This window comes from Salmo salar, chromosome 08 (assembly GCF_965601325.2).
Source record: "Salmo salar chromosome 08, fSalSal1, whole genome shotgun sequence".
NCBI lineage: Eukaryota > Metazoa > Chordata > Actinopteri > Salmoniformes > Salmonidae > Salmo > Salmo salar.
The window spans coordinates 42,992,501-43,004,842 of NC_138298.1; the positions used below are offsets into that span (position 1 = coordinate 42,992,501).

The 12,342-nt window shown below is 49.7% G+C and overlaps 1 protein-coding gene across 1 annotated transcript in view; it reads left to right on the top strand.

The window, feature by feature from the left end:
* The window catches only part of LOC145881495 (uncharacterized), a 15,181-nt gene extending 6,046 nt beyond the window's left edge, over positions 1-9,135 (top strand). The window contains exons 3-4 of the mRNA XM_082978302.1: positions 4,105-4,271; positions 8,950-9,135. Of these exons, the coding sequence (XP_082834428.1) occupies positions 4,105-4,271; positions 8,950-9,135 (353 nt within the window). The remainder of the gene's footprint in view (positions 1-4,104; positions 4,272-8,949) is intronic.
* The last annotated feature ends 3,207 nt before the right edge of the window (positions 9,136-12,342 follow it).

Here is a 12,342-nt window from a genome sequence, read left to right on the forward strand (position 1 = left end):
TAACACAGAACACCACCTCCATTCAGATGGTTAACTAGCAGTAACACAGAACGCCACCTCCATTCAGATGGTTAACTAGCAGTAACACAGAACACCACCTCCATTCAGATGGTTAACTAGCAGTAACACAGAACACCACCTCCATTCAGATGGTTAACTAGCAGTAACACAGAACACCGCCTCCATTCAGATGGTTAACTAGCAGCCTAACTACCCGTTGGCTCTGGTTCGTTGTACTATATACTTCTCATTTAACTTCTAGTTCCGTCATTCTAGTTCCATTATTCTAGTTCCATTATTCTAGTTCCGTCATTCTAGTTCCGTCATTCTAGTTCCATTATTCTAGTTCCGTCATTCTAGTTCCATTATTCTAGTTCCGTCATTCTAGTTCCGTCATTCTAGTTCCATTATTCTAGTTCCGTCATTCTAGTTCCATTATTCTAGTTCCGTTATTCTAGTTCCGTTATTCTAGTCCCGTCATTCTAGTCCCGTCATTCTAGTTCCATTATTCTAGTTCCATTATTCTAGTTCCATTATTCTAGTTCCGTCATTCTAGTTCCATTATTCTAGTTCCGTTATTCTAGTTCCGTCATTCTAGTTCCATTATTCTAGTTCCGTTATTCTAGTTCCGTCATTCTAGTCCCGTCATTCTAGTTCCGTCATTCTAGTTCCGTTATTCTAGTTCCGTCATTCTAGTTCCGTCATTCTAGTCCCGTCATTCTAGTTCCGTTATTCTAGTTCCGTTATTCTAGTTCCGTCATTCTAGTTCCGTCATTCTAGTCCCGTCATTCTAGTTCCGTTATTCTAGTTCCGTTATTCTAGTTCCGTTATTCTAGTCCCGTCATTCTAGTCCCGTCATTTTAGTTCCTTTATTCTAGTTCCGTTATTCTAGTCCCGTCATTCTAGTCCCGTCATTCTAGTTCCGTCATTTTAGTTCCGTTATTCTAGTTCCGTCATTCTAGTTCCGTTATTCTAGTCCCGTCATTCTAGTCCCGTCATTCTAGTCCCGTCATTCTAGTTCCGTCATTTTAGTTCCGTTATTCTAGTTCCGTTATTCTAGTCCCGTTATTCTAGTCCCGTCATTCTAGTCCCGTTATACTAGTTCCGTTATTCTAGTCCCGTCATTCTAGTTCCGTCATTCTAGTTCCGTCATTCTAGTTCCGTCATTCTAGTCCCGTCATTCTAGTTCCGTCATTCTAGTTCCGTTATTCTAGTTCCGTCATTCTAGTCCCGTCATTTTAGTTCCGTTATTCTAGTTCCGTCATTCTAGTTCCATTATTCTAGTTCCATTATTCTAGTCCCGTCATTCTAGTTCCATTATTCTAGTTCCGTTATTCTAGTTCCGTTATTCTAGTCCCGTTATTCTAGTCCCGTCATTCTAGTCCCGTTATACTAGTTCCGTTATTCTAGTCCCGTCATTCTAGTCCCGTCATTTTAGTTCCGTTATTCTAGTTCCGTCATTCTAGTCCATTATTCTAGTTCCATTATTCTAGTTCCATTATTCTAGTTCCATTATTCTAGTTCCATTATTCTAGTCCCGTCATTCTAGTTCCATTATTCTAGTTCCGTCATTCTAGTTCCATCATACATATATATTTCTTCATTCATTCATTGTGGTTCACAGTGCTGACTGATTCTAGGTCCCTGAACGGTTCGGTAGAAATCCGTTTACCTCTATAGCCCTAATGATGATACATAACCATTATTTCAACGGGTATATCAGTTATTATTTTGGTGTCCATTTCCTTACGTTGCCCCATAACCCCCATAACTCTCCTCTATCATTCTGAAGGCGACCCCAAACAAAACCCCCATAACTCTCCTCTATCATTCCGAAGATGACCCCAAACAAAACCCCCATAACTCTCCTCTATCATTCTGAAGGCGACCCCCAAACCCCCATAACTCTCCTCTTTCATTCTGAAGATGACCCCAGACTCCAAAACCCCCATAACTCTCCTCTATCATTCCGAAGATGACCCCAAACAAAACCCCCATAACTCTCCTCTTTCATTCTGAAGGCGACCCCAAACAAAACCCCCATAACTCTCCTCTATCATTCCGAAGATGACCCCAAACAAAACCCCCATAACTCTCCTCTATCATTCTGAAGGCGACCCAGACGTAAAACCCCCATAACTCTCCTCTATCATTCTGAAGGTGACCCCAGACTCCATAACCCCCATAACTCTCCTCTATCATTCTGAAGGTGACCCCAGACTCCAAAACCCCCATAACTCTCCTCTATCATTCTGAAGGCGACCCAGACGTAAAACCCCCATAACTCTCCTCTATCATTCTGAAGATGACCCCAGACTCCAAAACCCCCATAACTCTCCTCTATCATTCTGAAGATGACCCCAAACAAAACCCCCATAACTCTCCTCTTTCATTCCGAAGATGACCCCAAACAAAACCCCCATAACTCTCCTCTATCATTCTGAAGGCGACCCCCAAACCCCCATAACTCTCCTCTATCATTCTGAAGATGACCCCCAGACTCCAAAACCCCCATAACTCTCCTCTATCATTCTGAAGGTGACCCCAAACCCCCATAACTCTCCTCTATCATTCTGAAGGCGACCCCAGACTCCAAAACCCCCATAACTCTCCTCTATCATTCTGAAGGCGACCCCCAAACCCCCATAACTCTCCTCTATCATTCTGAAGATGACCCCAAACAAAACCCCCATAACTCTCCTCTATCATTCTGAAGGTGACCCCAGACGTAAAACCCCCATAACTCTCCTCTATCATTCCGAAGATGACCCCAAACAAAACCCCCATAACTCTCCTCTTTCATTCCGAAGGCGACGCCAGACTCCAAAACCCCCATAACTCTCCTCTATCATTCTGAAGATGACCCCAAACAAAACCCCCATAACTCTCCTCTTTCATTCCGAAGGCGACGCCAGACTCCAAAACCCCCATAACTCTCCTCTATCATTCTGAAGGTGACCCCAGACGTAAAACCCCCATAACTCTCCTCTATCATTCTGAAGGTGACCCCAAACCCCCATAACTCTCCTCTATCATTCTGAAGGCGACCCCAAACAAAACCCCCATAACTCTCCTCTTTCATTCTGAAGGCGACCCCCAAACCCCCATAACTCTCCTCTATCATTCCGAAGATGACCCCAGACGTAAAACCCCCATAACTCTCCTCTATCATTCCGAAGATGACCCCAAACAAAACCCCCATAACTCTCCTCTATCATTCTGAAGGTGACCCCAAACCCCCATAACTCTCCTCTATCATTCTGAAGGTGACCCCAAACCCCCATAACTCTCCTCTATCATTCTGAAGGCGACCCCAAACCCCCATAACTCTCCTCTATCATTCTGAAGGTGACCCCAGACTCCAAAACCCCCATAACTCTCCTCTATCATTCCGAAGATGACCCCAAACAAAACCCCCATAACTCTCCTCTATCATTCTGAAGGTGACCCCAAACCCCCATAACTCTCCTCTATCATTCTGAAGGCGACCCCCAAACCCCCATAACTCTCCTCTATCATTCTGAAGGTGACCCCAGACTCCAAAACCCCCATAACTCTCCTCTATCATTCCGAAGGCGACCCCAAACCCCCATAACTCTCCTCTATCATTCTGAAGGTGACCCCAGACGTAAAACCCCCATAACTCTCCTCTATCATTCTGAAGGCGACCCCCAAACCCCCATAACTCTCCTCTATCATTCCGAAGGCGACCCCAAACCCCCATAACTCTCCTCTTTCATTCCGAAGGCGACCCCAAACCCCCATAACTCTCCTCTATCATTCTGAAGGCGACCCCCAAACCCCCATAACTCTCCTCTATCATTCTGAAGGCGACCCCAAACCCCCATAACTCTCCTCTATCATTCTGAAGGTGACCCCAGACTCCAAAACCCCCATAACTCTCCTCTATCATTCTGAAGGCGACCCCAGACGTAAAACCCCCATAACTCTCCTCTATCATTCTGAAGATGACCCCAGACTCCAAAACCCCCATAACTCTCCTCTATCATTCCGAAGGCGACCCCAAACCCCCATAACTCTCCTCTTTCATTCCGAAGGCGACCCCAAACAAAACCCCCATAACTCTCCTCTTTCATTCCGAAGGCGACCCCAGACTCCAAAGGTCGTTCCAGGAGGTGATAGTCATCGACTCGAGTCAAGACGACGTCATCACGGTGTCAGACAACACGGAGGAAGATGACGGGGTGTGTAGCGCGAAAGGTCAGAGGTTAAAGAAAGGATCCCTGCAGGCCTCGACCCCGGCACCACAGGTACAGAGACAGTGTGTGTGTGTCTTCGGCTTGTTCCCCACGTTACGTTGTGCCAAACATTTTCATAGTGATTCCCTCTGGTACGGTATTGATCTCTAGAAACACCAAACCCCTTCTAGAATCAGCTCTGAAAAACATCTGATGTGATTGGTCAAAAGAGCAATTAGTGTGCGAAATATCAGATATGGCCTGTGTAAATCAAATTTATTTATAAAGCCCTTCTTACATCAGCTGATATATCAAAGTGCTGTACAGAAACCCAGCCTAAAAACCCCAAACAGCAAGCAATGCAGGTGTAGAAGCACGGTGGCTAGGAAAAACTCCCTAGAAAGGCAGGAACCTAGGATGAAACCTAGAGAGGAACCAGGCTATGAGGGGTGGAGATTAGAAACCTAGAGAGGAACCAGGCTCTGAGGGGTGGAGATTAGAAACCTAGAGAGGAACCAGGCTCTGAGGGGTGGAGATTAGAAACCTAGAGAGGAACCAGGCTCTGAGGGGTGGAGATTAGAAACCTAGAGAGGAACCAGGCTCTGAGGGGTGGAGATTAGAAACCTAGAGAGGAACCAGGCTCTGAGGGGTGGAGATTAGAAACCTAGAGAGGAACCAGGCTCTGAGGGGTGGAGATTAGAAACCTAGAGAGGAACCAGGCTCTGAGGGGTGGAGATTAGAAACCTAGAGAGGAACCAGGCTCTGAGGGGTGGAGATTAGAAACCTAGAGAGGAACCAGGCTCTGAGGGGTGGAGATGAGAAACCTAGAGAGGAACCAGGTTCTGAGGGGTGGAGATGAGAAACCTAGAGAGGAACCAGGCTCTGAGGGGTGGAGATTAGAAACCTAGAGAGGAACCAGGCTCTGAGGGGTGGGCCAGTCCTCTTCTGGCTGTGCTGGGTGGAGATTAGAAACCTAGAGAGGAACCAGGCTCTGAGGGGTGGGCCAGTCCTCTTCTGGCTGTGCCGGGTGGAGATTAGAAACCTAGAGAGGAACCAGGCTCTGAGGGGTGGACCAGTCCTCTTCTGGCTGTGCCGGGTGGAGATTAGAAACCTAGAGAGGAACCAGGCTCTGAGGGGTGGACCAGTCCTCTTCTGGCTGTGCTGGGTGGAGATTAGAAACCTAGAGAGGAACCAGGCTATGAGGGGTGGACCAGTCCTCTTCTGGCTGTGCTGGGTGGAGATTAGAAACCTAGAGAGGAACCAGGCTCTGAGGGGTGGAGATTAGAAACCTAGAGAGGAACCAGGCTATGAGGGGTGGACCAGTCCTCTTCTGGTTGTGCCGGGTGGAGATTAGAAACCTAGAGAGGAACCAGGCTATGAGGGGTGGACCAGTCCTCTTCTGGCTGTACTGGGTGGAGATTAGAAACCTAGAGAGGAACCACGCTATGAGGGGTGGACCAGTCCTCTTCTGGCTGTGCTGGGTGGAGATTAGAAACCTAGAGAGGAACCAGGCTCTGAGGGGTGGACCAGTCCTCTTCTGGCTGTACTGGGTGGAGATTAGAAACCTAGAGAGGAACCAGGCTATGAGGGGTGGACCAGTCCTCTTCTGGCTGTGCCGGGTGGAGATTATAACAGAACATGGTCAAGATGTTCAAATGTTCATAAATGACCAGCAGGGTCAAATAATAATAATCACAGTGGTTGTCGAGGGTGCAACAGGTCAGCACCTCAAGAGTAAGTGTCAGTTGGCTTTTTCATAGCCGATCTTTGAGAGTATCTCTACCGCTCCTGCTGTCTCTAGAGAGTTGAAAACAGCAGGTCTGGGACAGGTAGCACATCCGGTGAACAGGTCAGGGTTCCATAGCCGCAGGCAGAACAGTTGAAACTGGAGCAGCAGCACGGCCAGGTGGACTGGGGACAGCAAGGAGTCATCATGTCAGGTAGTCCTGAGGCATGGTCCTAGGGCTCAGGTCCTCCGAGAGAGAGAGAGAGAGAGAGAGAGAGAGAGAGAAAGAAAGCGCTGTTGGCTGGTCGTCATTGACCTTGCGTAGGCTTCAACACTGGTATACACTGATTTATAAGGCCATATTGGGTAAAATGCCATTTCATCTCTGTTCTTTTTTTTTTAATCAGGTCAGGAAATAAGAATCAATTACGGTCCCATTCTGATTTGCTTCTAACAGTTACCAAAAATTAGACCAGGTCACGGTAGAAATAGTTTTAGTTACTCATCTCCGTGGTCCTGGAATTCTCTCCTGAACATTTTAAAATGTGACGATCTAGTTTCGTTGGCGGAGTTTAAACACTTGATCGATGTGTATATATATTATAGAAGAGTGTAATCGTTTTTAGGCCAGCTGTTTTTAGTCAAGATGTTTGTGTTTTTTAAATGTAGTATGTTTTTGTTGTACTGTATGTGTGTTTATAGTTTTGTTTTAATGTTGTGTGAGTGTAATGTAAGTTGTTTTGTCTCAAACATTGTTCCCCTTGCTGCTATTGGACCAGGTCTCTCTTGGAAAAGAGATATTTATCTCAATGAGAATAAACCTGTATAAATAAAGGTAAATAAAAAAGAGAGAGAATTAGAGAGAGCATACTTAAATTCACACAGGACACCGGATAAGACAGGAGAAATACTCCAGATGTAACAGACTGACCCTAGCCCCCCCGACACATAAACTACTGCAGCATAAATACTGGAGGCTGAGACAGGAGGGGTTGGGAGACACTGTGGCCCCATCGGACGATACCCCCGGACAGGGCCAAACAGGCAGGATATAACCCCACCCACTTTGCCAAAGCACAGCCCCCACACCACTAGAGGGATATCTTCAACCACCAACTTACCATCCTGAGACGAGGCCGGCTGTAGCCCCCACACCACTAGAGGGATATCTTCAACCACCAACTTACCATCCTGAGACGAGGCCGGCTGTAGCCCCCACACCACTAGAGGGATATCTTCAACCACCAACTTACCATCCTGAGACGAGGCCGGCTATAGCCCTCACACCACTAGAGGGATATCTTCAACCACCAACTTACCATCCTGAGACGAGGCCGGCTATAGCCCCCACACCACTAGAGGGATATCTTCAACCACCAACTTACCATCCTGAGACGAGGCCGGCTATAGCCCCCACACCACTAGAGGGATATCTTCAACCACCAACTTACCATCCTGAGACGAGGCCGGCTATAGCCCCCACACCACTAGAGGGATATCTTCAACCACCAACTTACCATCCTGAGACGAGGACGGCTATAGCCCCCACACCACTAGAGGGATATCTTCAACCACCAACTTACCATCCTGAGACGAGGCCGGCTATAGCCCCCACACCACTAGAGGGATATCTTCAACCACCAACTTACCATCCTGAGACGAGGCCGGCTATAGCCCCCACACCACTAGAGGGATATCTTCAACCACCAACTTACCATCCTGAGACGAGGACGGCTATAGCCCCCACACCACTAGAGGGATATCTTCAACCACCAACTTACCATCCTGAGACGAGGCCGAGTATAGCCCCCACACCACTAGAGGGATATCTTCAACCACCAACTTACCATCCTGAGACGAGGCCGAGTATAGCCCCCACACCACTAGAGGGATATCTTCAACCACCAACTTACCATCCTGAGACGAGGCCGGCTATAGCCCCCACACCACTAGAGGGATATCTTCAACCACCAACTTACCATCCTGAGACGAGGCCGAGCTATAGCCCTCACACCACTAGAGGGATATCTTCAACCACCAACTTACCATCCTGAGACGAGGCCGGCTATAGCCCCCACACCACTAGAGGGATATCTTCAACCACCAACTTACCATCCTGAGACGAGGCCGGCTATAGCCCCCACACCACTAGAGGGATATCTTCAACCACCAACTTACCATCCTGAGACGAGGCCGGCTATAGCCCCCACACCACTAGAGGGATATCTTCAACCACCAACTTACCATCCTGAGACGAGGCCGGCTATAGCCCCCACACCACTAGAGGGATATCTTCAACCACCAACTTACCATCCTGAGACGAGGACGGCTATAGCCCCCACACCACTAGAGGGATATCTTCAACCACCAACTTACCATCCTGAGACGAGGCCGAGTATAGCCCCCACACCACTAGAGGGATATCTTCAACCACCAACTTACCATCCTGAGACGAGGCCGGCTATAGCCCCCACACCACTAGAGGGATATCTTCAACCACCAACTTACCATCCTGAGACGAGGACGGCTATAGCCCCCACACCACTAGAGGGATATCTTCAACCACCAACTTACCATCCTGAGACGAGGCCGGCTATAGCCCCCACACCACTAGAGGGATATCTTCAACCACCAACTTACCATCCTGAGACGAGGCCGGCTATAGCCCCCACACCACTAGAGGGATATCTTCAACCACCAACTTACCATCCTGAGACGAGGCCGGCTATAGCCCCCACACCACTAGAGGGATATCTTCAACCACCAACTTACCATCCTGAGACGAGGACGGCTATAGCCCCCACACCACTAGAGGGATATCTTCAACCACCAACTTACCATCCTGAGACGAGGCCGAGTAAAGCCCACAAAGAAGGCAGCCTCGGTGTCAGTACTCCAGACCCAGATGGAGCACGGTCCAGAACCAACTCCACGCTGGTTCTGATTAACTGGCCGTTAGTGCTGCGTCATTAACAGTCATCAATGAATAATACCATTTATTATGTTGTTGACCCCACCCCCTAGAGAAAATCCGCCCCAAAGAGGAGGAGCTCCAGTGTGGACTCTGACAGTCTGGAGAGCTGGATGATTCTAGGCAGCGGGAAACAAGATGGAGACCAGAGCATCATACTGAACCTGGAGGGAGACCTTAAAGGTAGGGAGGGAGGGAGGGAGGGAGGGAGGGAGGGAGGGAGAAGAAGGAGACATTAAAGGGAGGGAGGGAGAAGGAGGGAGGGAGGGAGGGAGGGAGAAGGAGACATTGGAGAGAGGGAGAAGGAGGGAGGGAGGGAGGGAGGGAGGGAGGGAGAAGGAGACATTGGAGGGAGGGAGGGAGGGAGAAGGAGACATTGGAGGGAGGGAGGGAGAAGGAGACATTGGAGGGAGGGAGGGAGGGAGAAGGAGACATTGGAGGGAGGGAGGAGAAGGAGACATTGGAGGGAGGGAGGGAGGGAGGGAGGGAGAAGGAGACATGGGAGGGAGGGAGGAGGTGGTAAATGGAGGGAGTAGTGTTGTGTTGGTCCAGAACATCCCATCTACCCGTTAGTGTTGTGTTGGTCCAGAGCATCCCATCTACCTGTTAGTGTTGTGTTGACATGCATGTGAGTGTGTGGAGAACTGGATTCTAATCAGCATGTGTATACACACACACACACACACACACACACACACACACTGCTTGTAACGCTAATGCCATAAACTAACAACAGATACACAACCAGGGAGAGGAGAGGGGGGAGAGAGGGAAGGCATAGGGGAGAGAGAGGGGAGGGAGAGAAAATGGTCTCTGCAAATCTCTTCAGATCTACACATTAGCTAACCTGCAACTTCAGCAACCTCTCTCTCTCTCTCCCCCCTCTCTCTCCCCCTCTATCTCTCATTCTCTGTCTCTCCCCTCTCTCTCCCCCCTCTCTCTCTCTAATTCTGACTCTCTCTCTATCTCTCTCTGTCTCTCTCTGTATCTCTCTCTGTGTCTCTCTCTCTCTGTATCTCTCTCTCTGTCTCTCTCCCCCTCTCTCTCTCCCCCTCTATCTCTCATTCTCTGTCTCTCCCCTCTCTCTCCCCCCCTCTCTCTCTAATTCTGACTCTCTCCTCTCTCTCTCATTATCTCTCCCTCTCTCCCCTCTCTCTCTCTGTATCTCTCCCCTCTCTCCCCTCTCTCTCTGTATCTCTCCCCTCTCTCCCCTCTCTCTCTGTATCTCTCCCCTCTCTCATTCTCTCTCCCATTCTCTCTCTCTTTCTCTTGTTCTCACTCTGTTACTCCCTCATTTGAATTTCCCTGAGCTGAGGTTTCTGCAAGAGTGCTCACACACACACACACACACACACACACACACACACACACACACACACACACACACACACACACACACACACACACACACACACACACACACACACACACACAGACCAGGGGAAGGGAGAGGTTCTGGTATGGGGCTCTATGTTTGGCCTGATCTTACCCCCCCCCCCCCTCCCCCTGTGATCTCTGGAGCTTGACCTCATGTCTGCACACGGGGGTCACGAGGGGGGAGGGAGGGGAGGGAGGAGGGAGGGAGGGAGGGGGGGCAAGGCCACAGGAAAGGGGGGTCTGAATCTAGACAGGCTAGCCAGAGGAAAGGGGGGTCTGAATATAAACAGGCTAGCCAGAGGAAAGGGGGGTCTGAATATAAACAGGCTAGCCAGAGGAAAAGGGGGTCTGAATATAGACAGGCTAGCCAGAGGAAAGGGGGGGGGGGGGGTCTGAATCTAGACAGGCTAGCCAGAGGAAAGGGGGGTCTGAATATAAACAGGCTAGCCAGAGGAAAAGGGGGTCTGAATATAGACAGGCTAGCCAGAGGAAAGGGGGGGGTCTGAATATAGACAGGCTAGCCAGAGGAAAGGGGGGTCTGAATATAAACAGGCTAGCCAGAGGAAAGGGGGGTCTGAATATAGACAGGCTAGCCAGAGGAAAGGGGGGTCTGAATCTAGACAGGCTAGCCAGAGGAAAGGGGGGGGTCTGAATATAAACAGGCTAGCCAGAGGAAAGGGGGGGGTCTGAATATAAACAGGCTAGCCAGAGGAAAGGGGGGGTCTGGATATAGACAGGCTAGCCAGAGGAAAGGGGGGGTCTGAATATAAACAGGCTAGCCAGAGGAAAGGGGGGGGGGTCTGAATATAAACAGGCTAGCCAGAGGAAAGGGGGGATCTGAATATAAACAGGCTAGCCAGAGGAAAGGGGGGATCTGAATATAAACAGGCTAGCCAGAGGAAAGGGGGGTCTGAATCTAGACAGGCTAGCCAGAGGAAAGGGGGGTCTGATTATAGACAGGCTAGCCAGAGGAAAGGGGGGGGGGGGGTCTGAATATAGACAGGCTAGCCAGAGGAAAGGGGGTCTGAATATAAACAGGCTAGCCAGAGGAAAGGGGGGGGGGGTCTGAATATAGACAGGCTAGCCAGAGGAAAGGGGGGGTCTGATTATAGACAGGCTAGCCAGAGGAAAGGGGGGGTCTGAATATAAACAGGCTAGCCAGAGGAAAGGGGGGGGTCTGAATATAAACAGGCTAGCCAGAGGAAAGGGGGGTCTGATTATAGACAGGCTAGCCAGAGGAAAGGGGGGTCTGAATATAAACAGGCTAGCCAGAGGAAAAGGGGGTCTGAATATAGACAGGCTAGCCAGAGGAAAGGGGGGGGTCTGAATATAGACAGGCTAGCCAGAGGAAAGGGGGGTCTGAATCTAGACAGGCTAGCCAGAGGAAAGGGGGGTCTGAATATAAACAGGCTAGCCAGAGGAAAGGGGGGGGTCTGAATATAAACAGGCTAGCCAGAGGAAAGGGGGGTCTGATTATAGACAGGCTAGCCAGAGGAAAGGGGGGTCTGAATATAAACAGGCTAGCCAGAGGAAAGGGGGGGTCTGAATATAGACAGGCTAGCCAGAGGAAAGGGGGGGTCTGAATATAAACAGGCTAGCCAGAGGAAAGGGGGGTCTGAATATAGACAGGCTAGCCAGAGGAAAGGGGGGGGTCTGAATATAAACAGGCTAGCCAGAGGAAAGGGGGGGGGTCTGAATATAAACAGGCTAGCCAGAGGAAAGGGGGGGGTCTGAATATAGACAGGCTAGCCAGAGGAAAGGGGGGGGTCTGAATATAAACAGGCTAGCCAGAGGAAAGGGGGGGTCTGAATATAGACAGGCTAGCCAGAGGAAAGGGGGGGTCTGAATATAAACAGGCTAGCCAGAGGAAAGGGGGGGGGGGGGGTCTGAATATAAACAGGCTAGCCAGAGGAAAGGGGGGATCTGAATATAAACAGGCTAGCCAGAGGAAAGGGGGGATCTGAATATAAACAGGCTAGCCAGAGGAAAGGGGGGTCTGAATCTAGACAGGCTAGCCAGAGGAAAGGGGGGTCTGATTATAGACAGGCTAGCCAGAGGAAAGGGGGGGG